The sequence below is a fragment of the Typopeltis vanoorti genome, chromosome 21, assembly GCF_054136105.1.
Source record: "Typopeltis vanoorti isolate ZY-2024b chromosome 21, IOZ_Tvanoo_1.0, whole genome shotgun sequence".
Taxonomy (NCBI): Eukaryota; Metazoa; Arthropoda; class Arachnida; order Uropygi; family Thelyphonidae; genus Typopeltis; species Typopeltis vanoorti.
Window position 1 is genome coordinate 32,414,606 of NC_143569.1, and position 18,638 is coordinate 32,433,243.

At 34.6% G+C, this 18,638-nt stretch overlaps 1 protein-coding gene across 7 annotated transcripts in view; it reads right to left on the minus strand.

Annotated features, from left to right (window-relative positions):
• Nucleotides 1–18,638, minus strand: part of LOC150094718 (myotubularin-related protein 9) — a 282,350-nt gene that overhangs the window by 124,492 nt on the left and 139,220 nt on the right. For all 7 annotated transcript variants that reach the window (XM_090410951.1, XM_090410948.1, XM_090410952.1 and 4 more), the window contains one exon: nt 6,242–6,346. In XM_090410951.1, coding sequence (XP_090267077.1) covers nt 6,242–6,346 — 105 coding nt within the window. The remainder of the gene's footprint in view (nt 1–6,241; nt 6,347–18,638) is intronic.

Here is an 18,638-nt window from a genome sequence, read left to right on the forward strand (position 1 = left end):
TGAGAGAAAATGGAAAAATACATGAAAGCAAAGTAATGTGTAAAAGCAACTAAACAGAAGTCATGGAAAGACTGGTAAGAATATAAAAGGTAAATATCAGGAATACGAAAAAATGTCTAGAGGTTATTGAAAAAGTTTAGAAATTGAGAAAAGAGTATTGTAAAGGGAATCAGAGATGTTAAAGTTGACAAGGAAAGTGAATATAAGTTCTAGATGTAATATAAGGACCTTCAGTTTTAAATGTCTGGAGTAACTACTTTGAAAAACTGGTAACGAGACAAGAAGTGTCAGAAGAGCAGAAACAAGAGGAATGCAACAAGTGCACATATCAATACTCAACATAGAAGAGCCATAAAAAAACTGAAATGTAGAAAGGCAACTGGAGTAAGTAATAATTGACAAGAAATGCTCAAATATAAAGGTATAAAAGTTTTATAGTGGCTGCACTAAATAATTCCAAATTTTATAGTGGCTGCACTAAATAATTCCAAAGGCCTGATCAGAAGGTTGAATTCTCAATGATTGGAGTAGAGCTCTCATAGCCCACATCTTTAAAAAGGGGAATAAAATTTATGTGAGAATTACAGAGGAATATAGCTGCTGAGTGTTCTAGAAAAGATATATATATATACACACACACACAAGTATATTTCAAAAGAGGCTAAGAAAAATTGTGAAAGAGAAACTTGGAGAAAAACCAGCTGAGTTTAGGCCAAAGAGTGGTTGTCAGGACCAAATTTTCACTTCAAGACAAATGGTTCAGAAATCATAGGAATATAACAAGAATCTGTATTTATGTTTTGTAAATCTTTACAAGGCCTATGAAAAGGTGCCAAGGAAAAAGCTATTCAAAGTACTACAATCATATGATGTAAATGGGACATTAGACTGATACATAGTCTATATATGAGCTGTAGTCAAAATTAAAGAAGGTACAGGAAGATAGTTTGATGTAACATCAGGTGTGCAAAGGACAATGTTACTCACCATGTATATTAATATTATTATTTTGGTAACTTCCATGGAGTCAACAAACTCATTGTGGGAGGCCCACTCAACTAGCAACATGTTCTATCAAAATGAGCTTTAAAGTTATTTACACTACTTGCATTCACAATGCGCTCTGGCAATGCATTCCACTCATTAACAACTCTCCATGTATAAAATCTACTCTTCACACCCTTCTTCACCACAATCTTTATATAACTTCCAGGGATGATCTCTCATTCTTCCGATCTTAACATTCACTCTTTTATAATTCCTTCTGTATATAGAATCCATTAACTAACTTGAAGGTCTCTATCATATATCCTCTTTCCCTCCTATCCACCATCCTCTGCAATCCACCATCTCTCAAACACTTTTCACAACCAACACTACAGAGTCCTGATGTGATATCAGGACTCTGTAGTGTTATATGTCTTTGGACTCTCTCTAGTGTTTCCACATCACAATGAAAACTAGGTGACCAAATATGAGCACAATAGTCCCTATGTGGTCTGACAAATGGCTTATATAGAGGCACCACCACGCCTTTTCCCTATATGTCAATGTACTTTTTATCATAGCAGAAATATGATGTGCAATCTTTGCAACACTTGCAATGTGCCCTCAGAACTTCAGTCCACTGTCCACAATCATTCGAAGATCCCAAATCTCATCCACCTCCTGAAGTGCAGCTCCACCAATACACATAGAAGAGCCATCAGTGTAACACCTTGCATTTGTTAATATTAAAACTGCAACCCCACTCATTTGTCCAAGCTAAAAGTCTACTCAAATCTTCCTGTAGAAAATTAACATCATCACTACTCCTGACCATTCTACCCAATTTTGCATCGTTGGCAAACATTTGAAGACCCCAGTGAATCCACATGAAATAAGTTAAACTGTAAGGGACCAGAACAGAAACCTGAGGCACACCACTGTCACCTTCCTTTTCTGAGACACTGCTCCATTACACTAATATGAGTCACATTATGAAGGAAAGTGGCATTAACCTGGTATCAATATTGGATATATTAATCTGAGCTCACTATTTTATTTAGATGATAACTCATAACTAAACAGAATAACTGTTGTAACAAATTTGGTATAAAAATCAGTGATAAAAAGACAAAGACTATGAAAATTGGTAGAAACATTGAAAACATCAGCTGCATTCTGAATAGAAATCCTACAGAACAAGTAAAACCTTCGAGCTCTTTAGGCACAAATTTTAGTGAAGATAGCAAATTAAAGAGAAATAGACAACATAATAAGCAAAACTGGTATGGAAGGGGAAAACTAAATCAATTTATATGGAATAAGACAGAAATTAGTGAAAAAGACTAAAGTAACTATATAAAAGATGGTATTCAAACCAATTTTAAACTATGGATCTGAGAGCTGGGCTAGAAATAAAACAGTTAATAAAAGAATGGAGACCACAAATATGAAAGTTCAAAGAAAAATTAGAGGAATGAAATGGCATGAATGGCAGAATCACATTAAAAATGAAAATATCAGGAAGGAGGAACATGACATGGTTAACATTCAAGAATGTGTGAATAGAGCTAATCTCTAGGGTATGTGGGAGGATCATTTAAATAGAATTGGAAAGATTAACAAAACAGGTATTTGATGTCAAAATGCTGGGAAAAGTCTCAGAAGAAGAAGACCAAGATCTAGATGGACTGATACAGTTAGAGGTGCCTTTAAAGACTGATATATAAGATCTGACGATATTGGTGTTGTGACAGACTAATTTAGAGGAAGACTTGATATGAAGTTAGTAATAATGTCAACTCTTCGCATGGTACTTATCATGGTGTCATCCTGTACATTCCCTCTTCCTCTCCTCTTGAGGATCAATATTAGGAATCTGATAGCGATGATTATTCACTTTGTAAACTTTCTGTAAACAAACAAAGAAAATTAGGATGCTCTCCATTTTTCTACCCCTTATGCTGAAGTAAATTATTGTCCTCTGAGGAACAAGGAACAATTCTTGTGTATGAGGAAGATGATCACAGTCATAAAACAAAGAATTTCATAATCAGATCCTTGTATAGCAAATCTGTTTTGTTCTAATTTTGCCATTAAAATGGGTCTGCAAAAACCAAAATTTAAACATAATAATTTTTTTTTTGCTTGGTTAGAAAGTGAATTATACTTTACAAGAAATTATATTCTAGATTTAAATCTCTTCCTCTGCAGACAAATAAAAGTTTGCATGTGAAGTATTTCTACAAATTAGACTACTTGTATGTAAAAGCTTTTGTACTGAGGCAACTTGACTTATCAAGCTGTCTCAGTATCCTATAATAAATAGAATATTCTCTTTTAGACATGTATAATGCCACGCATTATGAAAAGAGGCACTACCCAAATGATTTTGAGCTTTAAAACATGAATATAATTTCTTATCAAGTATAATTTACTTTCTAACAAAACCATACCAAACAAAAAACTTGCTACAACCTTCGATTATCTACAATATTTTAATAGCATGTGATACATCATTTTATTACTTGTATATGAAAATCTGACTTGTGCATTGATTCAGCTTACAGTATCTCCACAAGGTTAGCTCCCAATGATAAGATCTCTAAGGGCAAAACTATTCTGGGTAGTGAACCTTCCCACAATGCATAACAATATACACATGGGGAGGCATGCTGTGCATTATGGGGTACTGAGGCAATCCGATGTGGTCAGCAGCTTCTATATACAAGTAGCTAGTTGTGAGTATATTTCTGCACAAACTTCTGTATTCTGATGTTTGGGTAAGGATTAAAACAAGAATATAATTTTGAATCAAGTACATCCAAATACCTCACAGAGATACATTGTGACAGTGTTATACAGAATTATATTATCTAATCATGTTAAATAAATATATTTTTAAGTCATTTTATTGTGTACTGGTTTAAGCCAATACAAATCTGAAAGCATTAATACCCAATGAGTAGTGTGATAAATAAACAATCCTATGTATAGTAGCATACACATTACCAGCTAAGAGCTGAAAAATTTTTGAAAAGTGCAAATATTTAAATATTGATAAATAAATGCAAAATAGATTAGATTTTTGCCAACCTCTAGAACAAGCAGGGTTTTGGAAAAAATTACAGCACCATTGATCATATATATGTGATAAGACAAATAACTGAAAATACAAATAAATACCAAAAAACCTTAGATGTTGAAAGTTTATTTTTCACTTGGTTAGAGTATAATAAATTTAGTTTAATCCTTTATCCAAGTGTGAGCAAACAAAGTATCTTCAGGACTGGTGTAAGGTGGTACAACAACAGGGCAACTCCTTGCAAAGGTGGAGCAAGCTACCAACACTCCTATCTCAGTATCTCCCATAATGCAAAACACATCTCCTTGCAGATGTGTCTAATGTTATGCATTAAGGGAAGGGCTACAACCCAGACTAGTTTCGACCTTTATTGAGGTCTCTTCAGTGTGTTTTGCATTATGGGAGATACTGAGATAGGAGTGTTGGTATCTTGCTCCACCTTTGCAAGGAGTTGCCCTGTTGTTGTACCACCTTACACCAGTCCTGAAGATACTTTCAGGCGCAAACTTTGTTTGCTCACACTTGGATAAAGGATTAAACTAAATTTATTATACAAAAAACTTTAGGTATAACATGGTGATTTCGAAAAGACATTTGATTCAATCTCAACATTAGCTATTTTAGAAGCCTTTAAAAATCAAGGAATTATGGTAAACAGGAAGGACTAAATCACCTATGATTTGCTGATGATACTGTTCTTTTAGGAAACTTTGAATTGAATGCAGAAACTAAAAAGAAAGGATAAAATATAAACAGAGACAAAACAAAAATAATGTATAATTAAATATATTACCAAAAAGCCAGCACAAATGGAACAGCATAGAACACCAGAATTGATATAATCTCCTATGTTTACCTAGGACAAAAAATCACAGTAGTGGCTGACAGTAAAGAAGAAATTCCACATAGAATTCAACTTGGTTAGTGGAGTGGCCAAATGGCATCTCACAATGGCAGTATCGCATTAAAAATTAGGATATTAGGAAAGAACTTGCCATTGTTAGCATTTCAGGTATGTGTTAATCTTTTGTTAATCTTTCCTCTCCCTAAACAGAATGGGAGAGGAAAGATTAACAAAACAAGTATTCTTTGCCAGGTTGGCAGGAAAAAGATCCAGAGAAAGACTAAGATGTAGATGGACTGATACAATAAAAAGAACTTTAAAAGACAGAAATGTAAGATCTGATAATATAGGAGTCTTGACAGGTAACAGATTAATTTGGAAGAAAATTATTGAGTAACTTTTTCATGTAGTACTATCATAATCATTCTGTACCCCCCCCCAAAGGGGGTACATATCAGGAATTTGATGATGATGATAAATACTGACAGTAAACCATAAAATACTAACAAATGGCTAAGAATCATTATGGTGTTGTAAATTCGCCCATGTTCTTGAGGCAACACATTATATAATTAATAAAGCCTAAATGTGTCTTCCATGTGGCTCTGTTTTACTCAGGGTGAGAAAGTTGACTATTTGTCAATTATTTCTTCTAAAGAGGTAGAAGAAATAAAAACCATCCAAGATACAGAAAAAATATGAGCATATATATATATACGTATGAAAGTTACATAGTCAAATAAGCATTTTGTAGCAAGTATGGAGTGTTTTTTATTAACTCCACATGCTTGAAGTTGCAAACCACTTGTGCATATTTACAAACTATGGGGAGTAAAAACACAAGATCCCTATTAATCAAAAAATTCAAAAGTGTGTCATTTTTGTAGTAAAATTACACCGATAAACTTTGAAATGTAAACAAACCTATTTTACATCTTTATTAAAATATGTATTCAGAAATATTATGCTTAAAGAGAAAAAGACATCTGCTCCTATTTCTCTTTAAGCATAATATTTGTTTCTGTTTAACTCATTGGCACAGCTGAGTCATCAAAATAATTAAAGGACTTAAATTTGAAATTGTCTCAGCCACACGACAATAAAGCACTACCAAATCTAGCTGCTGTTTAACACGTTTAACTTTTCTTTTTTTTTATCCTAATATTTTTTTATTTAAGGACAATTTTCTTAAGGTTCACCAGTCAAATTCTTGTAAATATCAAATTTTTCTTTAGTACTTCAATGATATTTTCATAATTATATCCAATATTTTATGGCCATATTTAAAAGTTCTCTCACATGATCAAAAACTTAAAAAGATACATAACCTTCAATCAATTTAGTAAGTGACTCTAATAAAACTGGATGTCTTTCAATATGCTTATGAACAATCTTCCATAAGCTGTAATGGAATTCTGGTTCAAAACCTCCACCTGGAAAAATTAAAAATGATACAGAAAAATAATCATAATAATAATCTTAAAATAAAGCAAATGAAAATAACAATTAAAGAAATTTGTTTAAATATTAATCCTATCTACAAAAGATTAAAAATCAATAGCACACTTTTAGTACCATGGATAGAGTAAGGGTTAGACAATCCTGAAATCTTGTTCTAAAAATTGTTCTATATCTTGTGATAATCCTGTGTTTTGCTAATATTTCCTCTCCCATTCTTTTAAATGACCATACCACATGAGATTAGCTTAACTAACACATTCCTGAACATTTATTAACATAACATAATATACTATGCTACTTTTTCAAGCCTCCAATAAAAAGAATTGTGGTCCTGCAGCAGGACTACAATTAATATATATCTGTACTCCAGAGGCATAGGACACCATCTCCAATTATCACCAAACATGGTGTTCATGTTTTTTATTCTTTTTCACAAGGTATAGAGCACTATCTAAGATTTCCTTTCTTTTAGAAGTTAGACATGTTTAAAAACTATCTTGAGATGTGAATATGAATGCTTCACGAAATGTTTCATTAGTGTCCTATGAACAATATATATATATATATATATATAGGGGGTTTTCGAGTTACGGCGGAGATCCGTTCCTACGGACCGACGTAAGGCGATTTTCGATGCAAGTCGGAATTACCATAGCCTAAGTTCCTTACCTAATCTAAAACACCCTAAAGTCATACGTATATATATCAAGAAACAGAACTAGGTCATAGGAAAATGAAAGGGAGAACATAATTTCTGTATAGTACAGAAAAATGACAAAAATGAAACTATAATAAAAAAACAAACATAAAAATGAGAACAATCCCCAAAATGACAAATGAAACTGTACATTCTGTACAGGTGATTAAAAAAAAAAAAAAAAAAAAAAAAAAAAAAAAAAAAAAAAAAAAATGAAAACAATTCTTTACCTTTTATCCTGTGGTTGGCTTGCACACTGGAAGGGGTGTTTGCAAGGAGGAGGCTGGAGAGTCAGGACAGGCTGCAGAAGGTGCAGGAGATACTGCAGGTGCAACTGAAGAAGATGGAAAGGCTGGAAGAGGAACTGAAGAGACAGTTGAGGTACCAGCGCCTGCTGCAGGCCTCTCTACCTTCATGAAAAAACGTTCCAGGCTAGTCTGGAATGATACCATCCTCTTCTCCTCATATATCTCCCTATAACACTGCAAGCAATCCATAACCCCCCCCCCCTCGGAAGACCTTTGTGTACCTAGCAGTGTTGGGATCCTCAGCCTCAAACTTGGCCAGCCCATCCTCAATGAGGGCAAAACCTTCTGCCAAGCCCTTGGTAGTGAATCTCCTAGGTTCAGGGGTTGGAACCATTTCCTCCTTCTCAATCAGCTCTTCTCTAACTGAATGAGGTCTTCTGCTGACAACTCCTCCCCATGAAATGCCAGAAGCTTTGTGACATCTTTGGCATCCACTTCCCCAGGGTAATAACCTTCTCTGTGACAGCTTCAACTGTCTCCTCATAGTGATGGAAATCATTCGCAAACTGGGAATACAGTTTTTTCCACACACCATTCAAATTTGTCTGCTTCACTTCATCCCAAGCATGCTCAATGTTTTGTATGGCATTATAAATGCTATATGATTTCCAAAAGTCTTTGAGGGTTAAGTTCCTGTCTTTTTCAGTTGCCCTGAAAGCTATAGCAAATGTCCTGCATAGGTAGTAGGCCTTAAAGGAAGCAATAACACCCTGGTCCACAGGCTGCAAAAGGCCTGTGGTGTTTGGTGGAAGGTAAACCACCTTAACATTAGGGTGAAAGTCATCCAAGTGGGCAGGGTGACCGGGGGCATTGTCTAGCACTAACAATGCCTTAAAGGGCAGCCCCTTGGCTGTACAGTACCTCTGAACTTCTGGCACAAAATGGTTGGTAAAGTCCTCGAAGATTTGAAGTGTCACCCATGCCTTCTTATTGGACCTCCAGATGACAGGCAGTTGACCCTTTCAAATGCCCTTTAGTGCCCTTGGATTTTCAGCCTGATAGACCAACAAGGGCTTCAGTTTTAAGTAGCCAGCAGCATTATCCCCAAGAAGCAAAGTCAGTCTCTCCTTACCAGCTTTATGGCCTGGTGTTGCCTTCTCCTCGTTGGCGATATAGGTACGATTAGGCATACATTTCCAAAATAGGCCTGTCTCTTCCACATTAAACACTCGTTGAGCACTGTAGCCCCCCCCCCTTCCCTTATTATCTCAGCCAACCCCTCAGGAAACTCACCAGCTGCTTTATCATCACCACTAACAGTTTCACTTTACACCTTAAGGTTATGTAAATTTCCCTGAGCCTTAAACTGCATAAACCAACCTTTACTAGCATTAAACTCTTCACCTGCACTCGTTTCCCCCCCCCCCCCTTTCACTTTTCAATGCCTCAAACAATCTTTTCACCTTTTCTTGAATTAACATGAGGCTAATTGGGATACGGCGTTGATGCTGGTCTTCCAGCCAAAGAACAAGAAGCCTTTCCATCTCAATCATGAGTCTACTACGTTTTTTCATAAGCACAGTCAATTTCATGGGCGGCAATCCTTTCACGTGTTCAAGGATGCGAACTTTATCTTTGATAATAGTCCCGACTGTGGTATGACTTAAGTTCAACATGCAGTCGATGTTCGTTGGTGTTTCTCCCTTTTTTGCCCTTTTAATAATGTCTAATTTCACTTCTAATGTAATGGCTTTCCTTTTCTTCGACACACTGCCATCAGAAGAGTCTGCCTTACGTTTGGGAGCCATATCGAAGGGTAAAAAGTCACAAAAAAACGCAAACACAAAAGTGAGAGAGTGGATGTAAACAAAGCACGCGATACCCAAAGAGTGTATGGACCCAAGCGATGCCACCTCTCCCAAACAAACGGCGCGTAACAGCGTATTCTTCCGCCGTGCTCACAAACAAGTTCGCCTGCAACGTTTGAATTTTATGTTGCACTGCTTCAAGTCGAAATTTATTTTTTAAATTATTTATGGGATTACCGCCATAAAGTCAAAACGACGTATGTCGAGGACTCCCTGTATGTGTGTGTGTATATATATATATATATATAATCTTTAAAAGAATAATAGAATCTTGATATCTATCAGATATCAAGTCCTGATGGTGTCAGTGGTGAAATAAAACAAGCATTAAAACAAATGAAAAATGGAAAATGTCCTGGTGAAGACCTAATTCACATAGAATTAATTAAATGGAGAGGAAACAATATAATTCACCATATCACAAAGTTACTAAATCTATGCCTAGAAGAGGGGAAGATACCAGAAAACTGGAAAAATGCTACTCTGATACTGTTATTTAAAAAAGGAGACAAAGAAGAAGTAAAGAACTATAGACTAATTAGTATTCTCTCTAATCTGTAAAAATTCTCACAAAAGTAATAACAAACAGGTTAACCCCTCTTCTAGACTCAAATCAACCAGTAGAACAAGCAGGATTCCATAAAGGCTTTAACACAATTAATCATATTCATGCAGTAAAACAAATAATAGAAAAAGCAGAAGAAAACCAATTGCCTCTTTATTTAGCCTTTATTGATTATGAAAAAGCATTTGATTCCATCAAAACTAATGCAATAATCAAAGCACTCCAGAATCAGGGAGTTCCTGGAGAATATATAGACCTCCTCCAGGAAATATACCACACTGCAACAGCAACAATCCAACTTCACACAAATAGCAATAAAATATCAATTAAAAAAGGTGTCCAACAAGGAGACTCTCTATCACCCAAAATCTTTACAGCAGTCCTTCAAGAAATATTTAATAATATAAATTGGACAAACCTTGGTATAAAAATTAATAACAGAAACTTAACATATCTAAGATATGCAGATGATATCGTAATTTTTACAAACACTACAGAAGACCTTAATATAATGATACAATACCTATATCATGCAAGCAGAAAAGTGTGTCTAAAATAAACAGAGAAAAAACTAAAATCATGTTTAATCATTTTGTAACACCAAAAAACATAATAATAGAAAATAATTTCTTGGAAAGAGTCTCTTCATATACTTAGGTCATCTCATTGATCTAAACTGTGGACTCCAAAAGGAACTAAATAGGAGAGTTCAATTTGTCTGGAGTGCATTCAGAAAATTGAAAAACATTTTCCAAAACAATGATGTCCCACTCTGTTTAAAAAGGAAGATATTTAATCAGTGTATACTTCCAGTCATCACATATGGATGTGAAACATGTTCGCTAACAACGCGGAGAAAAATTGAGAGGTTGATGCTAGGCATCACATTAAAAGATAAGAAGCAAAACACCTGGATAAGAAGCCAGACTCACATCACTGATATCATCCTTCACCATAAGTAACTAAAATGGAAATGAGCCAGATATCGATCCAGAAGAGAAGATGAGCAATGCACCACCATACTAACAAACTGGATTCCAAAAGAAGGGAAGCAAGGCCGAGGACGTCCTAAAAGAAAGTAGAAAAATTCATAATCACTCTTAACATTTTCAGGGTACTTGAAAATCTGGTTATCAGTATCCTCTTTGAATGTTCCCAATGTATCACAATGAATGAATTCCAATTTTCAGATTTCTCCATATGTTAAATGGTCTTCTTCTCCCACTAACCACAAATGCTGTTATTAGTTTTGCTGATGAGAATATACTCCATATGTCTTTATCAGTTGATCATGATGCTCTTTGGTTGAAAAACCCTGGGTTTTGACACAAAGAATTTTTATAAGGACTTTTTGACTAAAGGTGAGTTAGATGGTCTTATACAGAGGTGGAAGGATTTTTCCTAAAAAATAGACAAATTGGCCAGAAAAACATGTAATTCACAGATATAATACAGAGTGAGCCTAAAAGAAATAGACAGTTTAAACCAGGGGTGGCCAATCTATAGCGCATGTGCCAAAAGTGGCGCATTGCATGATTAGAAGTGGCGCACTGAACCCCAGAGAAAAATTTTAAAAAATTTTGTATATGATTTATATATATAAACACACAATTAACCTACCACTGAATTCTAGAGTGCATACTTATTATACTTGTTTGATCTTGAAGCAACAGGCACCGGCAAATGCTGACACGCATCACCAGTTACTCAATCAGTTTACAGCTGACTCTCGTGTCATAACGTTCGATTAACTTCTGATTCGATGTGAGTGAACAATTCTGTGTTTTCGAACTTATATGTTTTTATTAACAGGTCTTTAAGTTTAAGATAAGATTTCTGTTTTCATGAAGGCTTAACATAGTTCTGTAAATTTTAAAATAAATTTTTTCATTTTGAACATGTATGTCAAGTTCTTGCCTACTCCCCTAATTTGCTGATTACTGAAACCTGCAATTATTCGGTGTATTTGTATGTATGTGTTTTTATGTTTTTTTTATACAATATCTTTCCTTTTTATTTACGTATAGTAGGTTTATTCCTAAAATTTAACTGATCATCAGCAAAGCTTTCGTAATGAGGATGTTTGGGTTGTGTGTGTGTGTGTGTGATTGCCAGCTGATTGACTGTTTTATGGCAGGAAGTGATCTCGTATTTCATTGGACATAATATATTACAAGAGAGAGAGACGAACACTCTCTATGAAAAAAAAATATATATGTGATTTTTAAACTTATAGAACTGTATTAGGCCTTCATGAAAACAGGAATCTTATCTTAAACTTGTAGAACTGTTTTTGAATGTTCATAATATTTAAAACGATAAAATAATTTAAATAAATTATTTAATAATAAGCTTTACTTTTTGAAATAATTTTTTTTTTTACAGTCAGTTACCCATTACTTTGCAAAAGAAAATGTGCAGAAGAAAAGCAGAAGGTGATAGCAAGCGCCAGTTTAATGAATTGTGGGAAAATGAGTTCTTATTTATTGCGGGTCCTTTAGGGAAACCATTGTGCATTGTTTGTGAAAGCACTCTCTCAGATAATAGAAGACATGATCTTAACAGACACTATACAAGACATCAAGCTGAATTAGAAGATAAACTGAAGTTAGTTCCTGGGTCTGAGTTGTGGAAAGAATATGTGGTTAAGAAAAAGGAAGAAATAAAAAAGAGGCAAAATATATTTGTGAAACGAAGTTGTGAAAGTGTGGCAATGCTGGAGGCGTCTTATGAAATTACCTTTGTGTTGTCTAAAAAAGCCTTTCTCTGATGGAGAGGAAGTTGTTAAACCCTGTCTCGAAAAATTTGCAAAATGTCTTGGTGATAAGAATGTTGAAAGAATAGTAAACCAAATTTCTCTGTCCAAGCAAACAATTACAAGACGCATCGAAGAACTTTCCCATGATGTTAATGAGCAATTGAAACACCACGTTCATGCTTGTTCTTTCTTTTCTTTAGCCTTGGACGAATCCGCTGACATGTGATGTAGCCCAATTAAGCATTTTTATAAGAGGAATTGATGTTAATTTTAACATCTTTGAAGAACTTATCAGTCTTGAGCACTTCATGGAAAAACCAGAGGGTCAGACATATTTGACAAAGTAAAGTCATGTCTAAAAAATCAACAACTAGATTCTAGTAAGCTCATCAGTGTTTGCACTGATGGAGCACCGTCAATGGTAGGTAGAGTTTCTGGGACTGTAACTTTACTTGAAAGGTTTTTAGGTCATTCTCTACTAAAGTATCACTGTATTATACATGAAGAATCTCTGTGTGGGAAAACTCTAAATTTGAAGCATGGTATGATACCAGTTGTAAAGTGTGTGAATAAAATTAGAGCAAGAGGGTTAAACAGAAGAGAATTCAGAGAATTTGTGAACTGCTAGATATGGAATATGGTGATCTCATCCTTCATTGTGAGGTGTGCTGGCTTTCTAAAGGACAAGTTCTCAGTAGATTTTGGAAGCTGAAAGAAAGTTTTCGTAATTTTCTGGAAGAGAAGGATGAGGCTGCATGAGGAAAAAGCCCTGTTGTTTGATGAGAAATAGCTATTTGATTTAGTATTTTTAGTTGATGTTACCAGCCCCTTCAATGATCTAAATTTGAAACTGCAAGGCAAGAACAAATTGTTTCCTAGCTTAGTAAATGACATCAATGCATTCAAAATGAAATTAAAACTCTTCATCTCCCAGTTAGAAAACAGGGATTTGAGTCTTCCACATTTAAAAGAACAAAGTGAATCTGTTGAAGATAATGGCAACTTTACAGAATATACTGGCAAACGCAGATTATTGCAAGAGTTCTTTAACAGTCGTTTTAGCGATTTTGCCGAAGAAGAAGACTGCATACTTGCATTTATAAATCCCTTTTCACTGAACAAAAAATCTTGACGATTCCTAGTAACATACAAATGGAACTTATTGATCTCAAAACCAATTCTTTATTGAAAATGAAATTTAATGAACTTCCATCACTCCCAGATGCTTCTGATATAATTAATTTCTGGCGATTGTTGCCCTGTGAACATTTTCCAGAACTGAGAAAATTTGCTCAGTTATATGTGTCGTTTTGGAACTACATACAGATGCGAACAAGCATTTTCATCAATGAAAATGATTAAGGTCACGACTGATTGATTCAAATGTGAAAAACTGTTTGATGCTTTCTGTAACAGAATTAACTCCAAATATTACAAGCTTAGCAAGAGCAAAGCAATTTCAAAAGTCTCAATAAAATAATTAATGTTTATCTTGTCTTTATATGAAATCCTTTTATTTAAAACTGCTAAAAGTGTCTATATTACCACATATATAATAAATCAATTTATGCATAACTGTTAAATATATCCATATTATCATATTTTAAAAGGGCTGAAAAGTGGCATAAGTTTGTATGGCGCATCTTAACTAAAAAATGAAAAAATTGACACATGAACTATAAAAGGTTGGCCACCCCTGGCTTAAATGCTTTATAAATTGAAATTTGTTTGTTACATCAGAAAGCATTTAGTACTGTTTTATAGAAAAAGTCCTCAAGTTTACGACCTCCACTTTTCGTTTGTCTTCGTGACGTCAGCAGCACGTGAGCGCCCTTGACGTAAGTCGAGCAGTATGGCCACTAGCCAGGTGGAGAAGGATTTCTGGTGATTGAATTTGCAAAAACAAATTCTGTTACTGTCATGCAGCGTCGTTTTAGAACATGGTATGGTAAACAACCACTCACAAGGCAGTCGATCTACGACTGGAGCAAGAAATTTAAGGAAACTGGTTGTCTGTGCAAGGGGGAAAAGTCCTGGGGGACCACCTGTATCCAAGGAAACAGTGACTCGTGTTCGTGAGACTTACACGTGCAGCCCGAAGAAGTCGACAACACGTGCAAGTTTACAACTTCGAGTTCCACAAAAGACTGTGTGGAATATCTTGTGTAAACGTTTACGAATGTTCCCTTACCGGTTGCAATTATTGCAGAACCTCAATGAAAATGACAAAATCCTCCATCACTCATTCTGTATGGACATGAGCAACGGAGTGAAGAAAGTGATGATTTCTTTGACAGGCTAATTTTTGGTGACGAATCAACTTTCCACATTAGTGGTACAGTGAACAAACACAACGTTCGTACATGGGTAACTGAAAACCCGAGAGCTGTAGTGGAGCATGTGAGGGATTCACCCAATGTGAAAGTTTTTTGCACTGTATTCCGTAAAAATGCGTATGGACCATTCTTTTTCCAGAAAAAAACAGTGCATGGAATAACTTACCTAGACATGTTATGTGAGTGGCTGATGCCTCAATTACAAAAAGACAATGACAATTTGTCCAAGATGTGCTCTGCCGCACTGGCACCTTGAAGTTAGAAATTACCGGGATGAAAATTTGCCTCGGTGTTGGATTGGATGTTCAACCACTCAGAAGATGGCTCTTACATGTTGGCCATCAAGAAGTCCAGATTTAACACCCTGTGACTACTTCTTATGGGGTACATAAAGGACAGAGTTTTTGTTCCTCCTCTCCCTACAAGTGTGGACGATCTTAAACAACGCATCACAGTAGCTGCTGCGACTGTTGACATGGACATGCTGAGAAGTGTTTGGGAAGAACTGGACTATCGCATTGATATTTGTTGTGTTACAAAAGGATCGCACATAGAACACTTGTAACTTACCCATGTAAACTTCAGGATGTACTCTTCAAACAAAGTATTTCAGCCATGCTATTAAAACTCTTCTTTCTGTAAAACTTTGAAAGTGTCTATTTCTTTTAGTCTAACCCTGTATATTTGGCCTTAGCTGCTTCAGTTGTTTCCAAATAATATTCCTCTTTTTCATTTGATAAACCTTATAGTTTTCAAACAGCCAATGCTTTAAATGTGATCTTATCATTCTCCCACTGGGGTAAGGACAATCTTGTGAATCAATGCTATCAAACCACATGCCTGTGTTCTTTCTTGTGAGAAAGATTTCACTATGTCTCCCCTTGCCTTTAGTACTCATACTTCTAATCAAAATCCTTAACCTCTAAAAATTTGGTGTCATTTTCTTCTTAAGATTTTACTTTTTGCCTATCCAGATACTAACTGTTAAAATATATATATATAATCATCATCACCCATTATTAATCCACTGCTGGATGAAGGCCTTTCCAAGATTACTCCAAAACTATCTGTCCATGGCTATTCTTTCCCATGCCACTCCTACAAATCTGATGATATTGCCAATCCACTGATTTGGGTCAGCATCATTGTAGTTTTTCCTCTCGTGGAATCCAATCCAGTACTTCTTTTTCCCATCATTGATCTTGTCTTCAAGCAATATGTTCAGCCCACTGCCATTAGAATCTTTTACAAGGATTTAAATGTACAATATATTATTAACTTCCCTACCAGTTGAGGTAAATGAAATAGTGAGACCAAATTGCACTTCTTATCCATATTATTCAATGGGTGTTACAGAATCATATCCAGATTTAGCTGGATGTCTATAGATGTCATAGACATCTATAGATGTTTTAAACCAAGTTATGTCTCAGTTGTTGATATATTTAAAAAAAGACTTGTAGTAATATTTTTTATATACATTCTATGCAGAAAGATTCAATTACAACATGGGTTATTGAATCTTTCTGCACAGGATGTATAGAAAGATTAAATGACAACATGCTAAACTGCATATCTTAAACTATTTTTGGATGACTGGGCTCTAGGCACAATGTCATATCCATAGACTAAAACATGGAGATCGCCACGATAAGGAAATTCTAATCCGTGACCTGGCCTCAATAAAGGGTGTATTCTTTTTTATACTATAAAATTATCTCATCTTCCTTTTCTCCATTAGGTTCAATAGCTTATCACAGTCAAATAATTTGACATGCATCTTAGAAACCTGATGCTACCAATGATAGGTCAGTTATTCCTATCAATGTTGTGTACTATGGCAGTAAAAATCCATGTGTTCTTGAAATGTTTGCCTTTTGTCAGATAACCCTGAGTTTTGGGAAAAAACCCTGCCATCTCGATATAATGATAACTCAACTTCAACTGAAAAATTCTGACAAAGGTTCTTTACATTCTAGATGGGATCCAAACCCAGGATCTTTCTAAACAAGAGCTTCATCTATACTGAATGAACTAAGTAAGCTCTATACTGTAAAATTATAAGATAGTAATTTTTATTTTACAGTATAAAATTACTAGTAGTTCTTTAACCATGCTACCGGCCAGGACGTATATATACGTCCACATTACCATGGATACGGAGTGCATATTAAAATTGTAATACCATTGATATTACATTGAAATTTATGATGGATACAAAGCTTTTGAGGATGCGCATTTGATCTTTAATGGTCGGTAAGGTGGTTAACAGTATACTATAAACATGGATTTCTTATTACTGTATCAGGAATAATATAATTGCTCAGCTGATAGTGATGACACCATTGATATCATTCCATATCAATGAGTTCATGTTATTCTTTCATCTTAAACAAGATGAAAGAATATGAAAGATGATAGAATAGCATGAGATCTGTTTAAGACATGGGAGAAAGAATAGGCTGGGTTACATAAAGATTTTCTACTTTATGTAATATGATATATCAAACCGTTTGAAAATAATTGGGAGATAAATTTTAGTAAGGATTCCTTTGCTTAATCTCATTAAGGTCTGTTAAATAGCTCAAAAAGAAAAAAAAAATGGAATGCATTTTATAGACAAACAGAATGATGTACTATATGTATAAAAAAGCACAGATATTGTTGTTTATTCATAACAGTATTTCATATAAACATCACCAAGAAAAAAAAAAAATAATTTATCAAACTTACTAATATTTTGTTGGTTTTCTAGTCAATAACTTCAAAGTACAAATTACAACTGTGGCAAGAACATAGCACTCAACTAGATCACTATAGAAACAATTCAAATTGTAGCTGAAAAAAAAAAAAAAAAAAAACTAATGTCCTAACAAGTTGTCCTCTATGGGCCAGATAACCATAAAGTTATAAATTTGCTTGCACCAGCAGTTTAACCTACTTTTAACAGACTAGTCAGACTATTGGAATGGTTACATCTGTCTCAATTGAAGACCACAAAACTTAAATTCACTATCACCTATATGGACATTCCTTCACACCAGATTAAATGGAAGAAGACATTTTGCTAAACAGAAGTTGCTATACATCTGAGAGACTCTTTTTAGAATCAGCATCAACTATGAAGCACCTCTTCCGATATCAACAAGTATAGTTGCATTAATTTGCTAAAGATCTGAGAGACAGTCATTCCGAGACCAAATAACCTGACTTCTCCAAATTAACTTTATAGTTATTCGGTTGCTAATGGACACAATGTTAGGACATTACATTTTTCAGTTACAACTCAAAAAGTTTCTACAGTGATCTAGTTGAGTGTTATGCACTTGTCACTTAATTTGTGCTCTGAAGATAAAATAAGTGAAATATTAGTAGGTTCAATAAATTAATTGTATTTTTTTCTATTGTGTTGATTGTACCATGAAACATTGTTAAGAATGAAAGCTATCCTGCTTATTACTACCTCACAATAGTAAAGAATACCTAAAAATTACTCATTTAATTAAAATCATCATCATTTTCATCATCAGCCATTCCATGAGGAACCAACAAAGTCGGTTTCTCATGGAACAGCTTTATAAAGAAACATGGGAAACTTTACTTCACTCTCCTAACTTAAACAGATCCGATGGTCTACGTCTTTCCCCTTTGTGGGAGATAGTACTTTATAAATCAGCTAATCTTTCCTAACTTTTTTTAATTGTATATATATATATATATAATTTATTTATTTATCTTTTTTTTTTAATAAGTTAGAAAATTTATTGACCTTTTTTTAGTTATCTTATATTA